This window comes from Mobula birostris, chromosome 24 (assembly GCF_030028105.1).
Source record: "Mobula birostris isolate sMobBir1 chromosome 24, sMobBir1.hap1, whole genome shotgun sequence".
Lineage (NCBI taxonomy): Eukaryota > Metazoa > Chordata > Chondrichthyes > Myliobatiformes > Myliobatidae > Mobula > Mobula birostris.
The window spans coordinates 37,269,149-37,290,764 of NC_092393.1; the positions used below are offsets into that span (position 1 = coordinate 37,269,149).

The 21,616-nt window shown below is 40.4% G+C and overlaps 1 protein-coding gene across 2 annotated transcripts in view; it reads left to right on the plus strand.

Annotated features, from left to right (window-relative positions):
* The window catches only part of fasn (fatty acid synthase), an 81,685-nt gene that overhangs the window by 3,585 nt on the left and 56,484 nt on the right, over positions 1 to 21,616 (plus strand). Inside the window, exons 1-11 of one of the 2 annotated variants that reach the window (XM_072242676.1) lie at positions 1,932 to 2,025; positions 7,909 to 8,048; positions 10,537 to 10,689; positions 11,713 to 11,886; positions 12,456 to 12,656; positions 13,116 to 13,238; positions 14,469 to 14,584; positions 16,523 to 16,657; positions 17,855 to 18,314; positions 19,916 to 20,103; positions 20,216 to 20,405. In XM_072242676.1, the coding sequence (XP_072098777.1) occupies positions 7,922 to 8,048; positions 10,537 to 10,689; positions 11,713 to 11,886; positions 12,456 to 12,656; positions 13,116 to 13,238; positions 14,469 to 14,584; positions 16,523 to 16,657; positions 17,855 to 18,314; positions 19,916 to 20,103; positions 20,216 to 20,405 (1,867 nt within the window). In that variant the 5' untranslated portion in view covers positions 1,932 to 2,025; positions 7,909 to 7,921. Of the gene's footprint in view, positions 1 to 1,931; positions 2,026 to 7,908; positions 8,049 to 10,536; positions 10,690 to 11,712; positions 11,887 to 12,455; positions 12,657 to 13,115; positions 13,239 to 14,468; positions 14,585 to 16,522; positions 16,658 to 17,854; positions 18,315 to 19,915; positions 20,104 to 20,215; positions 20,406 to 21,616 lie in introns of those variants that run through there. The other variant, XM_072242675.1, reaches the window with a different exon arrangement.

A 21,616-nucleotide genomic window follows, 5' to 3' on the forward strand; every position in this document is an offset into this window, starting at 1 on the left:
AGGATGGGACTGTGGGTGGGTTTATTAGCAGGGAAATTAATGGAGCAATTGTGAAGCAAAAGGTAAGTACATGTTAACTTCAGGGAGGGGAAAGCATTTCATATGCAATGTAGACACCTGGAATGGAATATAAGTGAGTCTGAGATTAAGGCAGCAGCAGTATCATGAATGAGATTAACCTGGGGAAACAGAACTAGAAAAGGAGTAGGCCAAGGAGTTCTGGCTTAAAAGCCAAGTTTGGGGCGGGGGGGGGGGGATTCTGAGTGTGAAGAAAAAGCATTTCAGGATGTATATTGCATACATTTTTCTGACATTAAATGTACCTTTGAACATCAATTAATGATCACTGTCCTAGAGGTGAAGAAATGCGAAAGGTTGTTATTAGAGGTGTGAGTGGAGAGTGTGGTTTAAAGATGTGATGGGTAACAGAGAAAAGAGCTAGGAGCTACCTTTTCTCCATGCTGATGGTAAGGGAATTAGACGTTGTGATGAGTGAGGTCATGAACTGGCAGATCTTGACGTGGTTAAGCCAAATGTGTGAGAGGCACTCTGGAGAGTTTGACCATGAAAGAGAAAAGCTGGTGATTGTACCCTGGGAAGCAAATGGAATGAAAAAGAAAGCTACTGTTTGCTAGTACAGTTTGATCTAGAAATAAGAGAGTAGTTGAACAAATCAAATACTGCCAAATGGCCAAACTCCAAAAACCTGACTAAATAGTATTTTGGAATAGAGTTGTATTCCAAACATGACGATGGGAGGTGGGGTTGACAGAAGTTTGGAGAACAAATGAAGATTGCTCACTACAGGTCAATTTCAGTCCAGATGAGGAAGTCGATTATAACTGTCCCCGTGAGGTCGAGCTGCTTACAATTTAGTGTGTGCGCATTGGAGAAAGGAGTGGTAATTTCTGATCCACTGCCGTGTCCAGGACAGCAATGAGAGAAATGGGAGGTGACGGTGAACCCCACAACTCCCTGGGCTTCCAGGCAGAGTAGTTGAAATTCCTGCTCTTCGGCAATGATGGGTGCTGCTATTGGCATCAGTGAAGGAGGTATAAAGAAATACCTAGACACCACACTGTCAGGTGGAATCTAAAGAGAATGGGAGAGATTAATAGAAAGAATATATATATATACTGCTGCTTGGAGCTAAAATTTATATATTCTCCCAGTACATGTTTAGTTTGGGGAAACAATGTTTATTATCTGGGGATGCTATAGATTTAGGAATCAGAGAATATAAAATTTGCGACAGCAAGAGGAATGGTGCAATAATACTGCATGGGCCAATTTTTTTTTCTGGGGAAATGAAAATTACTTATAATTTCAACCATTGATAACCCAAGTCTGGATAAAGAAAGCATTGTACTGATTGCAGAAGTGTTTACATGGATAGCACAAAAAAGTGCTGATAGTACTATAAAATTCAGTATTTAGCAGAGGAATCCATATCAAGGTGTAGATTTCAAATTGCATTTTATTCAGGATTTTTTTGAGCAAAATTTCCTGCCGCTTACACACAAAAAACTGAAGAGTTATTATGTTACATTCACCAAAAAAAATAGCTTTGAGCCCTTCACACGAGAGTGGCAGCCTGCTGCTGTTATACAATGGAAAAGCTGAGCTCAGGGTATTGAGAACATTGGTGATCTCTCTACACAGACAACAGACTGTTACCAGGAGCCAGGAAAAGTTTCTCTGAAAGGTTTCAGTTAGTCTTGAATCAAAGCACAATTCAGTTCAATTATGTACAATGCAATGACTTTAGAATGCAGCAGGCACTTTGAGTATAGTGAAGGGCATTGAACAGTTTGTTACTGATGTAGTAGTAGTACTGGAAGGGAAAATGTTGAAGCTAGGTTTCAATTTTTCTTTCGCAAACAACAGGAATTCTGCAGATGCTGGAAATTCAAGCAACACACATCAAAGTTGCTGGTGAACGCAGCAGACCAGGCAGCATCTGTAGGAAGAGGTGCAGTCGACGTTTCAGGCCGAGACCCTTCGTCAGGACTAACTGAAGGAAGAGTGAGTAAGGGATTTGAAAGTTGGAGGGGGAGATCCAAAATGATAGGAGAAGACAGGAGGGGGAGGGATAGAGCCAAGAGCTGGACAGGTGATTGGCAAAAGGGGATACGAGAGGATCATGGGAGCTAGGCCCCACCTCCCCGTCGTACCCCATCTGTTACTTAATTTTATGCACACATTCTTTCTCTCACTCTCCTTTTTCTCCCTCTGTCCCTCTGAATATACCTCTTGCCCATCCTCTGGGTCTCCCCCCACCCCCCTTGTCTGTCTTCCCGGACCTCCTGTCCCATGATCCTCTCGTATCCCCTTTTGCCAATCACCTGTCCAGCTCTTGGCTCTATCCATCCCCCTCCTGTCTTCTCCTATCATTTTGGATCTCCCCCTCCCCCTCCAACTTTCAAATTCCTTACTCACTCTTCCTTCAGTTAGTCCTGACGAAGGGTCTCGGCCTGAAACGTCGACTGCACCTCTTCCTACAGATGCTGCCTGGCCTGCTGCATTCACCAGTAACTTTGATGTGTGTTGCTTCAATTTTTCTTTATCATGATTTCATTGCTACTGCTTTCAGAGCAGATTTCAAGACCATTTATTTTTAGAGGAGGTTTCAATTTTCTTAATGTTTGACTGTTTTTTTTTTAAGAGGATAGCTTAAGTAGCATAATGGCATATATTGATCATATATCATAGGCCTTTTAAACTGATGGCAAATTGTCATCGAATGCATTGTCAGAAGAACCAGAAGCGCAATGATCCAAAGTCATATTTTAATGCAGTTAGCTGACATGATATGGAACATGCTGTCCAAATGGGTAAAGGAAGCAGATTAAATATTAATCATCAAAAAGAAATTGATAAAATAGCCAAAGTGGGAATTGGATATCCCCTTAATGAATTGGATAGCCCCGTCCCCCAGAAATAATAGATTGACTGGCATTCTCTTGTGCTTTTTCATTCTGTGATTTGAAACATTTCACTAATCTGGCTTGGTTGGTTTCCCTGAATATTTTAAAACAATCTCAACATTATTGTACTGTTAGGGGGCTTAAATTTTCTATAAACATAACAAAGCATTAGTCTGCTTGAAGTAACCCGATTGTTCAGTAATCTTCGTTACCCCTACCATTAAATTTGACTACCTAGTCTTAATGTACAGTTTTTTTGAAACCAAAGATACAAGCTGCATACATAAAAGTTGCTGGTGAACGCAGAAGGCCAGGCTGCATCTATAGGAAGAGGTACAGTCGATGTTTCGGGTGAGACTCTTTGTCAGACATGCTGCATTGTCTTGACTATATGGTTCATGCTATAGTGGCTTTTCTTGAACACGTTGGGAACTTTGTGATTGCAGCTTTGGGATGTTATTGGCATTCAATCAGCGTGTACTCGATGACAAAGTGGTGATTAAATTAATCTAATTGTTTTAGCAGACGTAAGACATCAAGGACAGTAAGTTTTAAGAAAGACCAAAACTTAAATATGAATAGAATGATGTAATATTAATTTATTGGCTTGTTTTCTAAATTTATATGTTCTGTCTTTGTTGCCACTGAATGTACCCAAATTTAACTTGAAAGGCATTTTCTTACTACAGAACATCATCAATTCTATAGAATGTCACCTCAACTTTGAGGACTAAAAAAAGTGAGATTTTGAAGGGAAGAAACAAAAGAAGATTGTCTTATTTTTTTTCAAAAATGGGTTACCATGAATGTAAAACCATCAAATGGTATTACTGAGAGTGCAAACCAAGTGGGGAAGGTTCACTGAAAACAGTATGTCTAATCACAGTATTTGATGTCAGTATTACGTTGTCTTTTGGCCCTGATTTATAACTCTGGTAAAAAGGTTGGTACATTTGGTTCCCACGGAGAAACTGATACTATAGTGTAAAACAATGTGATACAAATATTCACTGTTTCATTTATAATATTGGATTGGTTACTTTTGATCTAATTTTTATGAACAATTAAAATTTTTCGTGAGACCTAAATTTTACAAACGGTGGGGGGGGGGGGGGGTGCTGTAACTCTGTTAAGGAATCTTTGAGCTAAATGGAACAAGGAAAAGCTCTTTTGCAATAGGTAGCTTAGTTGGAGGCTGTCCTTGAGCCAATAACCTTACCTACGCATTGTGGCCTCTGTGGTTCATTTCCTTGTCTGTGCAGAATTAGCTGTTGTTGCCCTTGGTGTTAATTTATATATCTGTCTGCTCAGGGGGAAAGAAGAGACAGTGGCAAGGCAAAGATACTGTTAAAAGTGCATCTCTGCAGATTAGCCAGGACAATATCCGGCTCTCTTTTCACGATTACCACGGTAAAACTTGCTGCTGATGCTCATCACCCGGTCACAAGTGAAGGGCAGGATGCTCACAGTGCATCTGTTGTGAAGAGGCATTGTCATCTATAGAGCAACAGCACAGCCCAGTACTTGGTAAAAAGAGAAAGCTTAACTGAAGGAACAATAGCTGTTGATGTACTTTTGACACACATGGAGGTTCAGTGAAGTAGCATCAATAAAATGAATTGAAGCGAGCTTTCCCAATTCAAGAGTATTAACCTAAACACAAAATAATCTGCAGGTGCTGGGGTCAAAGCAACACTCACAACACGCTGGAGGAACTCAGCAGGTCGGGCAGCATCCGTGGAAACGTCTGGCCTGAAACGTCGACTCATCGTTTCCACGGATGCTGCCCGACCTGCTGAGTTCCTCCAGCGTGTTGTAAGAGTATTAACTTTGCAGAAGGACATAATGGTTTCTCTGCTTTCACTTGTTCAGAAATACATTTCCAATTTGAATTTGTATATTTTAGAAACAATTGGACAAGAATACTTCATCTGAGGTAACATTCTCAAAACTGTATGCTGAGCTTTCTGTCCAATGAGCAAAGATAGTTCAATATAAAAGTTTCAAACTGTTAAATGCTGACTACTGGACAGTAAATGAAATTTTCAGGATTCTTTCACTACAATTTACTGTCATGTTTCTTTCCAACTCTATCATCTGCTTGTTCCTGCCTATTCCCTGTTTCCATACACTTCTTGACTTTTTAAGTGGCTCACCAATGTGAAATTTTTCTGGCTTCTGAACTGTAACAAAACCGAGATTGTGAACCTAGTATTATTTCCAGCATCTACAGATTTTTCTCTTGATTGTGAACCTAGTCTGTTTTCTAAGCTGAAGATAAAATGTTCGTTTTGTCCATGACTGAGTAGGTGGCTACCATCTCCACATCATGGTGGCATTTCCTGCCATGCACCCAGAGAATGGGATATAGCAGGCAGGTGTACAAAGAGCAATACAATCAGATGGGCATGGAAATTAATAGAGAGAATGGAGAAAGAATACTCATGAGATTTGATCCATAAACTTTAGAAAGATAGTAAATTTTAAAGGAAAAGTGTTTTTTTAAATTATTTATCATCTGTGAACACAACTTGCACAAGTTAATGAATGCTCTCTGTGAAAACTTCAAATACTGAAGGACATAATTTTTGAAAGGGGAAATTTGAAGGAGATCTGTAAAACAATTTTTGTACACGCAGAGTTGTAGTTGTCAGAATTGCAAGAAACAGTTGATAGTGCTCGCTAAGAGGTATTTGAAGAGGTATGTGAATAGGCAGGGAGTGGAGGAATATATGATGGATGTGAGATTTTAAACTGGCATCATGGTTGGCATAGTTATTGAGGGCTGAATGGCCTGTTTCTGTATTGTCCTATGTTCACATTCCAATTCAGAATATTTGAAAGAAGTGGACAGGGAGAACACTTCTATCAAATACATTTATTTTTAAAGTGTAGGTATTGCTGCTTTGACAGTGCTTATGACCGCTGAGCATAATTCAGCTAAGACATAAGCACAATAGATGGAACTTGGTGAGGGAGCTCTAGCAAGATGGGTTGAGATGGCTGTAGTCTCTGCAAATAATGTTTTGGATTTAAGTAAGCGTAAAGGGATTGAGAGATGTGGAGGTGGGTGATGGTGCAGTGCAGGAGGTTGTTGTGAATTCAAGGTAGAATCTGGTTTTGGGGGCAGTGCAAGGATTTTAAGTGCCAAGATAGGAGACTGTGCAGAGAAAGTGGTGCACCAGTAGAGTATGCATAGCCTTGAAAATACTGCAAAATGTGTAGTTGTTAGTGGATTGAGGAGACTTCAAAGGTGACTGAGTGATGGGTGTGGAGAGCTAGCAAATTTGGTGCTGCTGGAAGCTTTGGTGTTGTTACATTAAGGTTTGAAATGAGCGAAATGTATTCCGGAGACATGAAGTTCTTCAGTATGATGTTGAATTGGCCACCTGTGCTGGGCAAACAATTTGCAGATATGTGGCCTTTTAGTTTGATCTGGTGAAGGTAAGGATCCAGTACAACAAACACAAAGTGCTGGAGGAACTCAGCAGATCAGGCAGCGTCTATGGAAATGAGTAGACAGTCAACGTTTTGGGCGGAGATCCTTCAGGACTGGAAAGGAAGGGGGAGACCCCAGAGTCAAAAGGTGGAGAGGAGGGAAAGGAAGGAGGACTAGCTAAAAGATGATTGGTGAAGTCAGGGGAGTGGAAAAGGTAAAAGTCTGAAGAAGAAGGAATCTGACAGAGGAGAGTGGACCATCAGAGAAAGGAGGGGCACCAGGGAGAGGTTGTAGGTAGGTGAGGAGAAGAGGTAAGAGGCCAGAGAGGGGAATAGAAAAAGGGGGCGGAAACAGAAAATTACCAGAAGGAGACATCGATGTTCATGCCATCAGGCTGCAAGTTACCTAGGCAAAATATAAAGTGTTGCTCCTTCACCCTGAGAATAGCCTCATTACGGCAAAAGAGGAGGTCATGGCCTGAGATATCAGAACAGTGATAGGATGTAGAAGAGGCTGCATGGGATACAGTAGACAACACCAGCAGATTTACAGGTGAAGTGTTGCCTCATCTGGAAGGACTATTTGGGGCCCTGAATGGAGGTAAGGGAGGAGGTGAATGGGCAGATGTCCTTGATGGAGGTTAGGGAAGAGGTTATCAAAGGATCTAATTGTTCTTTGACCTGTAATCATGATTCCATGGGAATGAGTGGGAAGAAACAGATAGAAAAATTGCATATTAATAAGGAGCAAAATAATTTTTTTATAGAGCAACTTAATTTCTGAAGTTTAGATTGCATAATTATCCACAATGCAAAAACAAATGTTTTGGGGTTTTTTTTTACTCCTAATTTTAATTGCTGTACTGGCATCTGTGCAAAAGAGAAAAGGGATGTACTAGAAATTTCTGTGATCCATTTGAAAGGCTGACCATAAAATCACTAATAGATACTGATTTTGCTAATGTTTAGATCAAACTAGTGTTTTTGACCTTTTAAAGATGCATGTTGATGAAAGGTGTCAGGCACTGGATTTGGAGTACTTTGCATGGGTGATGGAAGTAGAAGTTACTTGTTCATTTCAGTAGACTAGGTCTTGCTCAGAAAGTCTCTCTCTCAAAGAGTTTTCCTTGTTTGGATCAGGTCAGAAAATGGAATTGTTTGTGCTTGTCTGTTTTCACGTGCATAAAGCTTCTGGGGTGGGGGTAGTGGCAGCAAACTCAGCACCATTGACAGGTGTGACCACTCTTCAAGTTGGCCATGACCTTTATTTAAACCTGTTCAGTAACCCCATGAGTTTGAGGTGGGGATATGTTTTGGAAAGCAAAATAGTAGCAAAAGATCAACACCTGAATGTCATTTATTTTGATTCCTCTTTTTCTCCACCCCCCCCCCACCCCCAAGTCTGTGATTTGGCTTCCACAATTTGGTTACTGTGCTTTCTTGTGTTACAAAATACATTTTAAATGTACTTTATTGCCCCTGGGACATTAGAGGCCAAGAAGTGTAGGTTTATGGTTCATTCTTACTCTGGTTTTGATTGCAGCCTACCAGCCAAAATGGAGGAAATAGTGATAGCAGGAATTGCAGGAAGACTGCCAGAATCAGACAACCTGCAAGAATTTTGGGATAATCTCATCAATGGCATTGACATGGTAACAGATGATGATAGACGATGGAAGCCAGGTGAGTAATGAGTGAATGGAAATTGTTTGATTTTCTTCACCTTTATGATTAATGAGCATAATGAGCTGTTGTAAAAGGTTCAAGAAGCCTATTCTTGTGATCCTCAGCAGTTGTGTGATTTCTGGCTTTACGCTCCTTAGTGATTTAATATTTAACAGTGTGTTTTCTTTAGGATACTTATCCAATGTTTTAATAATGGTACTATAAGCTGAAATAAGGGTGCATGAAGTTCTGGAGAAATATAAGCAATGACTTTATGCGATTGAGATCACTGATTAACCTTTAGCCACAGAACATCTTCTGATTTTTTTTTTAACAAAATATTATGACTATTTATTCAAGCAAGCTAGAATAATTAGTTTTGCATTCAAATAAGCTGCTTGTAGCAGCATAAAAATTCTTTAGCTCCTCTCCTACATTAGAATTGTAGTATAAATCCAGAGCTAGGGCCAATCCTGGAATGTCCTTCTTCTCAGAGGTACTGCTTTTGTTTTGCTTCATAGTCAAAAATGAAATCGGAGGTGCTTTCTGAATTGCAGCAGTGAAAAGCAGCAGATTATTCATTGCTTCCCAATAATTTAAGTTGTAGTATAAATGTAACCTTAAAGGTCTGAAAATAAATCTTCTATTTTGAAGAGACAGTTGCTTTTTTAGCTGCTACAACAATTACATGTCTACTTGGCTCCTTTGGTAACATGATTTATTGTAACACATATTGGTATTGGAAACTTAGGACTTTTGAGTTCACTGTTAAAGATTGTTTTTGAATAAGATATAAAATTAATGTTGTGCCTGCTGATTCTTGATGGCTCATGTAGATACTTAAAATTCCTGTGGCGCAATTGCCATGGGAGACAGGAGTTCTTTCAGTCTGTGACTTGATATTGAATAGAGATTAATGAGAAACTGTTTTGCTACTGCTGGTCGTCATTACTAAAGCAGAATGAATATTACATTCATTTACAAAAAGATGCTCACTCTAAGAAGCATTCAAATTCCATTGAATACTTTGCATTAATTTGAGTACAATTGTGAACTTTATAATTCTGCATATTCTAAATTCTCCTAATTTTCAACAATTCCCTGTACACAATTAATTCATTTAAAAATAAGTGTCTAATCCCCTCTTAATTTGCTCTGTGGTTACTAGTGCCTAGAATTGAACTGGTTTCAATTCTCATTCCCTTTTAAAGTGGTGAATTGTGGACTTTTTTTTAAAAAAAGGTAAGATTTGGCTTGAAGGACATTTCCTTTACAAATCACCTCAAATATTCCAATGCTATCAAAATATTTTTTAAAGAGTGATAGCAAAGGTAATGCTGAAAATACCACTGATACTATTCTGTTTGAGGCATTTAGGCAGGCACTGGGTAGGCATGGACAGATGCAGCTCCACTGTAGGCAAAAGGATTGGTGTGGATGGGCAAAAAGATTAGCTGGATATGGTGGGCAAAGGACCTATTTCTGTCTCTCTCTGGCTCTACAATTTTGACACAGCAATATTATAATAATTGGATATTTTTTTTTTTAGAATTGCATTACATAGAACCGCACAACACATTATAGGCCCTTTGGCTCACTATGTGGTACCTATCTATTAACCTGCCCCAAGGTCAATCTAATGCTTCCTTCCAACGTTCTTTTTATTTTTTTTACAGCTGCATGGACCAGCCATTGTTCTGAGCAGGAAAGTTTTATACTGCCTGAAAACTGTGCAGCGCTTTAGGTGTATTTTTTTGTAATATGCTATGAACATGTAGAGTGAAATTTGCAAAATCCCATACTTTTGAGTTTAATTATTAATTGAAGGATATAATGAAGTACAGTGCAACAAAGAAAATCTTTCACGTTTTGTAAACTTTTTCTAGCTGTGTCCAATTCTGGCTGCATGGTAACAAAGGCTATGTGTGTGGGAGCATTTCAGTTACTGTGCAGCTGTGTATCTACGCAGCTTAGAGCAAACAGTGTTTTCCTCCCACATAACCCTCCATTTTTTTTTTCTTTCACCCATGTGCCTATCTATTAGTCTCTTAACTATCCCTAATATCCCTGCCTCTGTCACCATACCTGGCAGTTCCACATCACCCACCACGCTGTGTAATAAAATAATCTACCTCTGACATCCCCCACCCCCAATATTTTCCTCCAATCACCATAAAAATTATGCCTTGTATTAACCATTTCCACCCTGGGGAGAAAAAATGTTGTTGGCTCTCCTCCCTATTTATGCCTCTGATCATCTTGTACTCTATCAAGTCACCTCTCCTCTTCCTTCATTCAAAGATAAGATCCCTAGCTCGTTCACTCACTCAACTGAGGAACAAACTCTTAACTGCTGGGATAGTGCTCTCGTTTTCTTTTGAAGCAGTGACATGAAATCTCTCATGAGTGCCAGCCGTGCAGACACGTTTAATGTCTCCGTATCACAGCATAAGCACAAAGTAACCAATTATGTCCAATTTTAACATGACCTTTTTGTTCTTCCCAGGATTATATGGGCTCCCTCACCGAAGTGGCAAGTTGAAGGACATCAGCAAGTTTGATGCATCCTTCTTTGGTGTCCACCCCAAGCAAGCGCACACAATGGACCCCCAGCTTCGCATCATATTGGAGACTACGTACGAGGCAATTGTAGATGGAGGTAACCATATCTAAACTTTCTGTAGAAAATATTTTATCAGGTTGTAGAAGTAATATATTGCAATCAGACACTTAACTTTCAGACTACAATGGGATACTGGTTAAAATCAATTAAAATAAATCTTTCTCTTCCTTTCTTCAAAACATATGTATGCCATGAATCTTCTATATCTGTTGCTACTGCTGCATTGGTTTCTTGGTTGACTACATGTCTGTGTATTCTTTAATATCCCAATAAGATTTTGCCCTGGACATTAATTGACTCCTATCTAGTGGTCATAATTTCTCGCCAACGGAGTTGGATTTTTTTTTTTTTAAAGTTCATTTTCTTGTTCATTTCAAATAGGAGTATTTCTGAAAAAAATAAAGCAGTTTGGTTAAATCAGATCAAGTGATGTACTAGAAAAATAGTAAGCTGCAAATTGTCCTAAACACCCCACCCCACCATCTCGGTGGCTTGTGGTTGCCAACAGAAACTTTAAAAAAACAAATCAGAAGCATTAGACAAAGAGAAGGAAATGGTGAGATAGTTTAATGTCACTTCTTTCTGTTTGCAATACCTGGAAATTTCATGTTCCCCTCTGTACCCCCCCCCCCATATTAATCAAAAAATACGGTGTGTTTGTCTACTGCAACAAGCATGAGAACATGCCCACCACATTTTCACCCGATTTACGTATAGTCAGAAGTCATGGGATCCTGGAGACGTACAGCACAGAAACAGTCCCTTTGCCCCAACTGGTCCTTGCCGACCACAGCATCCTCCTGCAAGTCCCATTTCATAGCGAGAAGCAGAGCCCTGGAGTGTAATTCTCACTCGCTTGGTCACTTCTCTCATAACCTTCAGCCAGCTGAGATAAAGTGTTGCATCCGGCCGGTGGACATAACGTTGCACAGCACTTACTTTTTGCTTTTCCTCCCTGGTACCAAAATTTAAAAAAAAAACGTTCACATGATTATGCACTTGCTCGCTTTGTTTTGAATCTGTCCAAGTGACCCAGTTTATTTTGCATCTGCTGTTCAGGTATAAACCCCACGTCCCTGCGAGGTACCAATACTGGGGTGTGGATTGGAGTGAGTGGCTCTGAGGCAGCTGAGGCCTTCAGTAGAGACCCAGAAGAGTTGCTGGGGTACAGCATGACTGGCTGTCAGCATGCCATGTTTGCAAACAGGATCTCCTACTTCTTCGATTTGAAAGGTGAGGAAACTTCAATTCAAAAACTTTCTGAGAAATTGTTGCATGTCATTTCCAGTACACAAGTGAAAAGGGGAATGAAATGACTGTTACTCCAGATCTGATGCAGCACCAAAAATAAGGTAAAGAACACAATAATAAAAAAGCACAATACATATAATAGCTCATATACGTTGATTGTACGTCCATTATGTGATGCTAGGCACAGGAGTGTGTGTACATAAGGTGACTCTGGACAGGAAGTGGAGTAGTGGTGGGTGGTGTGGTTTGTATAACTTTTTTCACTTCCAGTTGAAGTCCACATTGCCTTTTGATTGAAGGCTTCCCAGCAACAGGAACAATACTCTCAATGTTTTTATGTTAACGTTGAAACTGAATGGATTTACATCAACTGAGAGGGGTGAAAGAAAAGGAATATACAAGGGAGAGGGGAAGACTAGTTGGGTTATTGAGCCTGTCTTGAAGTAGCCATTTGAGCTATAGTTAACAGGCACTCCCCCACCCACTAATCTATGATTGCATGTACTTATGAGGAGCTCGGTGAATAATTAGCTGTTTCATCTGGATGTTAGGTCCCAGCTCTTCCATCGATACTGCCTGCTCATCCAGCTTGCTTGCCCTGGAAAATGCCTTCCAGGCAATTCGACATGGTCAGTGTGATTCTGCCATCGTAGGAGGAGTCAACCTCTTGCTGAAACCCAATACATCAGTCCAGTTTATGAAGCTGGGCATGCTCAGCCCCGATGGGTCTTGCAAGTCCTTTGATGCCTCAGGTAAAAAAATTGATTGATTCTGTATGATTTTCTCTTTAAGTCAAATAGAATATATGTTTGAAACTCTCCAGTTTAAAAGGAAAAATGGCAAGTCTCTCATAACATTTAAATTAATTTTCTTTCTATTATAATTAAAAACTGATATTTTTCAGTTATTTTCTACATGCCTAGAGGGAACTGAAATGGGACTGTAATAGCTGCTTAAAAGATTAAATAGTTGGGTTTTGAGCCAAGTGACCTTGTTTTCCAGCAATACAGGGTGACCTTGCCAACAAGTGAGGTTTCTGTTTACCTACTTGTATTGCATTTGTCACATCCTTTTAACGTTCTGCATTATTAATCGTATTTCGGAATCTAAGCTACTATAGTGATGATTTGCCAAAATAAAGGTTATTTTCATTAATTTTCCTTCTGAATGTGTCCCCTCTCAATATATGTGACAATGCCTTGTGTTTCCAGGTAATGGTTACTGTCGGTCTGAAGCATCTGTGGTTGTTCTTTTGATGAAGAAATCAGCAGCCAAACGAGTTTATGCGACATTGGTTAATGCAGGAAGCAACACTGATGGTTATAAGGAACAAGGTGAGCTGAATCATTTTCATGATTATAATAATTTGGGGGACCAAAGCTGCAGGGAACTTAATTTTGCACTGACCAGGCAGGGAAATTCAGACTCCAGTCTAGTGCAAGGAGCTGCTTTTTATGCTTAATGCTTCGGGTTCTAGGTTTACTTTTAAATTGTATGCTGGCAACAGCAAAGGATACATAATATTCCAGATTATATAATTGCACAGAACCAGCAAAGTTCAGGGCATACTTTGAAATGAAGAAGTATATCATTGGAGAGAAGATTTGCATGAAAACTACTGTACGCCCTTCCTGCAGAAGTAGAAAATTAACTCCAAGTGAGTTGATCTCTGATACCTAATCAGGCAGTGAGACAGCAGGTACATAAACACTTCCAAAAACAGAAGAGTTTACCAGAATATCATTAACAGTCAAGTACCTGTTTTTACTGAATTGATTTCTATATTTAACAACAGATCGTATAACCTGGTGGTAATGTCTTCCTTGCCCATAAGCTGATATTCATATGCCTTTGCAATGTAAACTACCCACCACATCTGTGATAGTGAGTCTTGCTGGTCACTGAAAGACTGGTATTCTATTCAGCTGTCTTAATTTCTTTCATAGGATTGCACAATATTTAAACAATGAAGAATCAATAGAAAATAATTGCTTAGGGAGTTTTGTGGTATATTTTTCATGGCCAAAGTAAAATTAAGTTCTGATTCTCATGTAGAACCAATTTTGTTGTGAAATTGCAATAAAACTGTAAACGAGGAGCAGTATAACAAAATAGGTATTAATGACCTCCTGAGGCCACTGGAATTTACTTGAGATTTTTACATAAAGTAGGAAGAACCAAAAGCTACAGGAGGCAGCGGTTAAACAAATCTGATCCGTTTAAGGAGCTTGTGACCAGTTCAGTGAGGAGAGGTTATGAGCAGCAGGTTGTGACTCTGCAGTGCTGTGTTTCACCGGACCCTTGCGAGGGTGGAAAAACCCTTTTCCTCACATTTTCTTGTCATAATTCATCCATTATTCAGTAGCACTTGCCCAGGGAAGATTGGGAAGGGTCAAGTGACTCCATTGCAAATCATGGCACACAGGTGTGCATTCTATTTATAGGCTATGTTGTTGAGCATTTACTTGATGTGATATGAAACAGACTATGTGGTGTTCATCTACAATAACACATTATTATTGACTGCTTTTACCCTATCGTGTTCCTATGGTTTCCACCTGCAGGTGTAACATTCCCCTCTGGAGAAATGCAGCAGAGATTAATGAAGGCTGTGTACGAGGAAGCAGGCATCTCTCCAGCTGCTGTCGAATATGTTGAAGCCCATGGCACAGGAACCAAGGTCTGTCTGTCCAGCTGTCTGATGCATTGGGCAGGGGTCCCTTGCCCCTGCACATTGGGGACCTGGGGTGGAAGGTGTTGCACGGAGCTGTGTCGTGCAACACGTTTCTGACCTCAGCGGGATGGATGCAGCTTTCCTGCGACAGCGCTGTGTGTAGATGTGCTCAATGGCGGGAAGGGCTTTACCCATGGTGGACTGAGCCGCATCCAGTGCTTTCTGTAGATTTTCCGTTCAACGGCATTGGTGTTTCCATACCAGGCTGTGACATAACCAGTCAATATACACTCTATCACATGTCTGTAGAAGTTTGTCAGAGTTTTGGAAGTGTATGCTCCTGGGCCCTATACAGCTCACCATTCACAGGTCCGGGTGGCGGGCAGCCTGCCTTTTCTTTCCAGGGTTATGCCTATGCCGAAGTTGCCTTGGAGAATGAGCACATGGTTTCTGTGGGCACAACGGGGAATTTCTGAGAATGGTGGTTCCCTTGGGCTCGAGTGTGTTGTAGATACTAATAATGTAAATAGTTTATGAAACCCTGATTATTGTAGAGTGTAGTTGGTGAATAAACTTTTGTTTTATTTTAAAAAAAACACCTAATTTATAAGCTAAATGCCTCATAGGATTCCTTTCACTCATGGATAGTATTCAGCCAGGGAACAAATGGATTAGATTCCAGAATGCAGATCCCTGCTCACCTAAGTTCCCAGCTGGTTTTCCACTACATTGCCGTGTGACACAGCAACTTGCTTATGCAAAGTGCATACATAATGTTATGACATCTTCCTTAGCTTTTTCATGCTATATCCATAATTTTTTGAAACCCCTCAGAAAAACTTGGATAGGTCAAGGAGTAATGCAGTGGTTGAGGAATATGTTAATTAAATATAATGTGCTCCATACATTAGAAAGGAGTGTTAAAGAAGTAGGAATGCAATCACTTGAGTATGATGGTCTCCAAAGGGATAGTCTATTGGTGAGTCCTCAGATGGCTATAGAGGCCAATCCAGGATCCATATAATCAGAATGCTGGGGTGGGTTTCCTTAACAGAGAATATCTGTGCATGACTGTTTAACGGGGGTGGCGGGGGGAGGCTGAAGTATGGGCAGCCAACCCGTGGTCCTTGACGGATCAAGTTCAGGGTCCAGTGGTATGGAGTGCAAGACGACTTCACTGCTGCAGCCTTTCTCTGTGTCATCCACTTCTTCCATTGAGGTCCTGGTTGGATCACTCTTTGTCTGCAACTTCCCCCCGGACATGACCACCAAGATTAAAGGAGCTGGGTGCTAAATGTCTCAAGTTCCAGGCAGCTTTGCCCTTGGGCCCTCAGGCCCTCAGGAGCCCACAAGCCTTTCCACCACGACAAGGTGATGGTTCTCAGAGAAGAACGAAGTAGGCCACAAATGAAGCAGAACTGTGGAGGGCATCAGGAAGCAAAAGATGTAGAAGACTATTCCTTGTGTATACATCAATGGATGCTAGTATCTTTTTGAAGACTGCAGGCAGCTACCATTTGTAGCAAAGACCTTATACTTGCAAGCATATTGTAGTGCTGGACCATAAGGTAATGGACTTATCTCAGATATAACAAAAAAATATTAAAGATTAGCTTTATTTTTCCCTTGTACATTGAAACATGGTGAAATGTGTCATTTTTATATCAAATCTAATCAGTGAGGGTTGTGCTGTGCAAGTGTTGCTGTGCTTCTAGCATCGACATAGTATGCCCACAGCTCACTAACCTTAACCTGCACTTCTGTGGAATGTGGTAGGAAAGTGGAGCACCCAGAGGAAACTACACGGTTACGGGGCGAGTGTACCCTTTCCTTGCAGACAGTGGCACTGTAAAGTGTTCACCTTACCACTACTCTACTGTGTCGCCCGCAAATCTACATTTGTACATTTATATCCCACTCATCATTCAATATTGTGTATTGTAGGTTGGAGACCCACAGGAACTGAATGGCATTGTGAATGTCTTCTGCCAATTTGATCGCAAGCCTTTGCTGTTGGGATCGACCAAGTCCAACATGGGGCACCCAGAGCCTGCATCAGGACTGGCTGCATTAGCAAAGGCAAGTATCTTCTCTTATCCTGGTTATCTTAGCTGGCAATGAGTAAGAGCTTTTAGGATTCTGTGGGCTATTTGGATAAATATGCTTGAAAGCAAGAATCTCCTGGGAACTGCTTTACATTTCAAAAGAAGGACAATGAGATTTTCCATGGAGCAGTAATTTATCTGTATATTAGTAGTAAGTATAAGAATGTCTCTAAGCACAGTGAGCAACCTGCATGTTCTTGTAAATCTAAAGATAAATGGAAAAGTTAATAGAAATATTGGCTCTGATTTCTTACAAAGTAAAAATTCATGTAGACTCAGTTTTAGATGAGGGCTTTTAAAACAAAAGTGGAGTTGAGACTTTTCATATTTATCAATTAAATTGGACAAGAATGTGTTATGTAGTCATGTGATGGCATAACTCATTGCTTGTACAATACTCCAATGTCAACTCTACCTACTGCCCATTATGCCATTGGCATTTAGGGCAGCAGTGAAGGTCCACCATCTCCGGTGGTGTTCAGGGCTTCCTTCATCGTGTCAGTGGCTCAGTTTTCACTACTGTCAGCCATGCAAGTCCCAGGCGGAGACTCAGGAATACAGTCGTGCACGGATGTAGAATGACTCTTCAATGCTGTTTCCAGAACAGTTTTGTTTTACCAGTCGGCTTTGTTGGCCCTGAGCTGAGCCCCAGAACCTGGACCATGCTTAGTCTGCCCTCTAGTCTTTGACTGGTATGGTGTTGGGGACTCTACCAAGAGCCAAAGCATAAAGCCCTGACTCCAGCTAAGATGGCTCCCCTGGTCATTGAGGCACACAAGACTCCAAACCCTATGACAAGGTTGTGGTCCTCTTGGAGGAAAGTCAACTCTGTCATCTGCAAATCAGCGAGTATGACAGCAAGGATAGGTTGGCAGTAACATCTAATCTCTGGTGGCTACCTGAAAGAGCGAGCACAGAGGCTAGAAAAGAACAATGAATTAGTCTCCATCAATTCAGTTTATTATAATGTCCCTTTTTAATTTTACATTGATAATCATAGCAAAACAACTTTCCTGTTAATATTGTACCAGCGGGTGAAACAACATGAGTATTTGTTTGTATCTATGTGTGAATTGTAATTCAAAATAAATGAAAGTGGATTGCATCTGTTGAGCCACTTGGCAAAAATTAAATACCACGGTGAATTTTAATTTTCTTTTCTTCTTGCCAGGTTATATTATCTCTGGAACACGGTTTATGGGCTCCCAACATTCACTACAAAACCCCCAACCCTGATGTTCCGGCTTTGCAGAATGGATTACTCAAAGTAATAACTGAACCTATTCCAGTGACTGGTGGAATCGTAGGAGTGAACTCATTTGGATTTGGAGGTTCCAATGTTCATGTCATTTTGCGTCCTAATGCAAAGAGAGTCCGTCCTTCAGAACCACTGGCTCTGCCCCGTTTGCTCCAAGCATGTGGCCGGACACCTGAAGCTGTTGAGACTCTGCTTGAGCAAGCCGGGCAGCACAGTAACGATGCCAATTTGCTGACTCTGCTCAACGATATTTCAAAAATGCCCACTGCTGCGATGCCGTACAGGGGTTACATGCTAGTTGGAGGTGAAACAGATGCTAAAGAAGTCCAGCAGGTCCAGTCCTCTGGAAGACCTTTGTGGTATATTTGTTCAGGTTGGTGCCTTAAAACTTTTGAGAAGAGGGTTGACTTCAACAGAGAGGAGTCAAAGTTCATCACATGGGTGCAATGGGAAGCTTGCTTGCAGATAGCATCAGATGTGCAGCATTCACAAAGGAAAACAAACTATGTACCTCAGGTAGTTTGGATATTACTACCATCAAGGAGCAAGTACAGGGACATGAAGACCCACACTCAGTGGTTTAGGAAAAGCTTCTTCCCCTTCACTGTTAGATTACTGAGCAATCCCATGAATCCATGAACACAAACTCACTTTTTGTTTCTTCGCACTATTTATTTATGTTGTAAGTTATAGTACTTTTAAGTCTTTGCAATGTATTGCTGCTGCAGAACAGTAAATTTCACATCATATAAGTCAGTGATTATAAGCCCAATTCTGAAAATGGCTTGGCCTACAGGGTGGAGATCTTTGATAGATGTTGATTTCTGAGGCAAGGTCAAGATTAGGTAACTGCCAATGATGGTGATGACACTTTTTTATGTCACGTCTAACATTTTAAAACATTGTAGCATGGGTGTTGATTGTGAAATAAATTTGAAGCAACAATTTAAATTTTGTTGCTGAGTTTGTTGGATATAATAGGCTTGGACTTGGAAGTGAACAATTAATGTGATATTTGTTGTCTCTGATTTGCACACAACTTGAGAAACTTAGGCAAAAAAATAGTATTTTACTGCTGAAGCAACAGTAGCGTTGATAAAAGGAATGGGCACAGACTAATATGACCCATGGGTACAGCAATTAAGTATGGCACAAAATTACCTAAATTATACTAGTTCTTATTTTGTGGATATTAGGTTATTATTAAGAATTTGATGGAACAATATGATAGTTTTAGCAGTAAATATGCTAGGTATGTTTGATCTGTAAGGATCTTTGATGGTCTGTACTGGTTACTGATTTTCCAGTTATAAGTAGAAGACATCTGGATCATATTTTTTTTATTCTCTACCCTCTATTTGTGTCTTATTACCCCCCCCCCACCCCCTGCCGTGTGCTTTCTGTTTTGCTAAATGGTTCCTCTGATTAGAAAAGTATTCACCCTGCACTCTCCTCAACCCCTTCCTCCAATTCTTTTTAACAGAATCTAGAATAATATTGTAACTAAAGTGGTCAGTGACAATTAACCACAGTATTTTATATCTGTTCAAAGTAAATTTGTTATCACTATGTATCTGTCGCTATGTACTGCTCTCAGGTTCAATTTCTTGCAGGCATTCACAGTAGAACAAAAATACAGTGGAGTCATTGAAGAAAAAAAATTATGCACAGAGACCGACAAATAACCAATGTGAAAGAGACAAACTGCGCAAATACAAATAATACTAAATATAACAAACAGTACCGTCACCAGGTCCTTTCGGAGATTGTAAATTTGCTTGTTTGTTTAGATGGTTCAAAAAATGCTTTTCTTAAAGGGAAATTACAGGCTGCAGATTGCAGTGATAGTTGTTCAGAAGTACTGTATGTCAAGTAGTTTTGTGAGCTGCATGTTAAATGTTATATATCAGCAGCACCATCTTGACTTGGTTGTTGTTGGATAATGTTTCTGATTATGTGAATTGTTTCCTTCAGGTATGGGTGCCCAGTGGATTGGAATGGGTCGTATTCTCATGAAGTTGGATATATTCCATGAATCCATTCTGCGTTCCGACAAAGCACTGGAAAAGACAGGATTGAAAGTATCCAAACTCCTTATGAGTACCGATGATACAACATTTGATGACACCGTGCATGCCTTTGTAGCCCTCGCTGCCATTCAAGTAAGAAATGCTCTAATTGTGTGAAAGAATCAGCTAATTAATTAGGGTGGCTAAGATTTCCAGTATCTGCAGAATCTCTTGAGTCGGTGACTACTTTGTCATGTTACTGCAGGTTGCTCAGATAGACATGTTGAATGCTATGGGTCTGCAGCCAGTTGGCATCGTTGGCCACTCCGTGGGTGAACTGGCCTGCGGATATGCTGATAATTCGCTGACACACGAGGAGGTTATATTGGCAGCGTATTGGAGAGGGCGATGTATTAAGGAAGCTAAACTACCACCAGGGGCTATGGCTGCTGTTGGTAAGTGACTGGTTGAACTCCCTTGCATCACAAAGCTGTTCAAATCTTTACAAGTTTCTCCAATGGGTAACTGAAGTGCGGCAGTCAATGAAATCTCTCTGACCAGAGTTAATTTGCTGATCTCATCTGGGGAATTGTTGCAAGTGGCCTTATATTACAAGGATCTGAAAAGCAGCCGTGACTATGGCTAATGTCAGAATTAGCAGAAGCAGAAGGATCAGGGCAATCAGAGATATTGGATAAGAGTAAGAGTTTTGCTATAGTTCCCTAAAGCATACTCATGCTAATATTAAGGCAAATTCAGAGTGACTGTGTGGTTGACTATCGTTTATATAACTACATCCCAGTAAAGTATCAGTAGACAATAGGTGCAGGAGTAGGCCATTCAGCCCTTCAAGCCAGCACCACCATTCACTGTGATCACGGCAGATCATCCACAGTCAGTACCCTTTTCCTGCCTTCTCCCCATTTTCCTTCAATCCGCTATCTTTAAGAGCTCTATCTAACTTTTTTTTTTTTTTTTTGAAAGAATCCAGAGAATTGGCCTCCATTGCCTTCTGAGGCGGAGCATTCCACAGAACCACAACCCTCTGTGTGAAAAAGTTTTTCCTCAACTCCGTTCTAAATGGTCTACCCCTTATTCTTAAACTGTGGCCTCTGGTTCTGGACTCCCCCAACATCAGGAAGATGTTTCCTGCCTCTAGTGTGTCCAATCCCTTAATAATCTTATATGTTTCAATCAGATCCCCTCTCATCCTTCTAAATTCCACAGCATAGGGGGTGGATTTGTGCCAGCTTAGCCCAGTGAATCAAGGGTGAATAATAAAATAATTGGAGTCAAATGCCCCTTGTCATTGGAGCAGTTGTCCTCCCATTTAAAGGAAAATCTTATACCTGTACCACAAGTCTCATCACTAGCACAGTGAGCTGCTCTCTGTTTGCTATTTTACCTGTGCTGCACACCACATGTATTTTGAATTATGTCTTATTAACATTTATGGTGATATTTTGTTTCCTGTGCTGAGTGTGATATATTTTCTGGGTGCACTGTGTTCTGGAGAAACATTGTTTTGTTTGATTGTATATGTGTACAGTCAGATAACAAAGAACTTGAACTTGCCCTTTTCACATAAATAAGGAATGGTTCAACTTTACTCCTTTTTCTCCTTCTGCTGGGATATGAACTGCTATAATTCCAGCTCTTGATCATA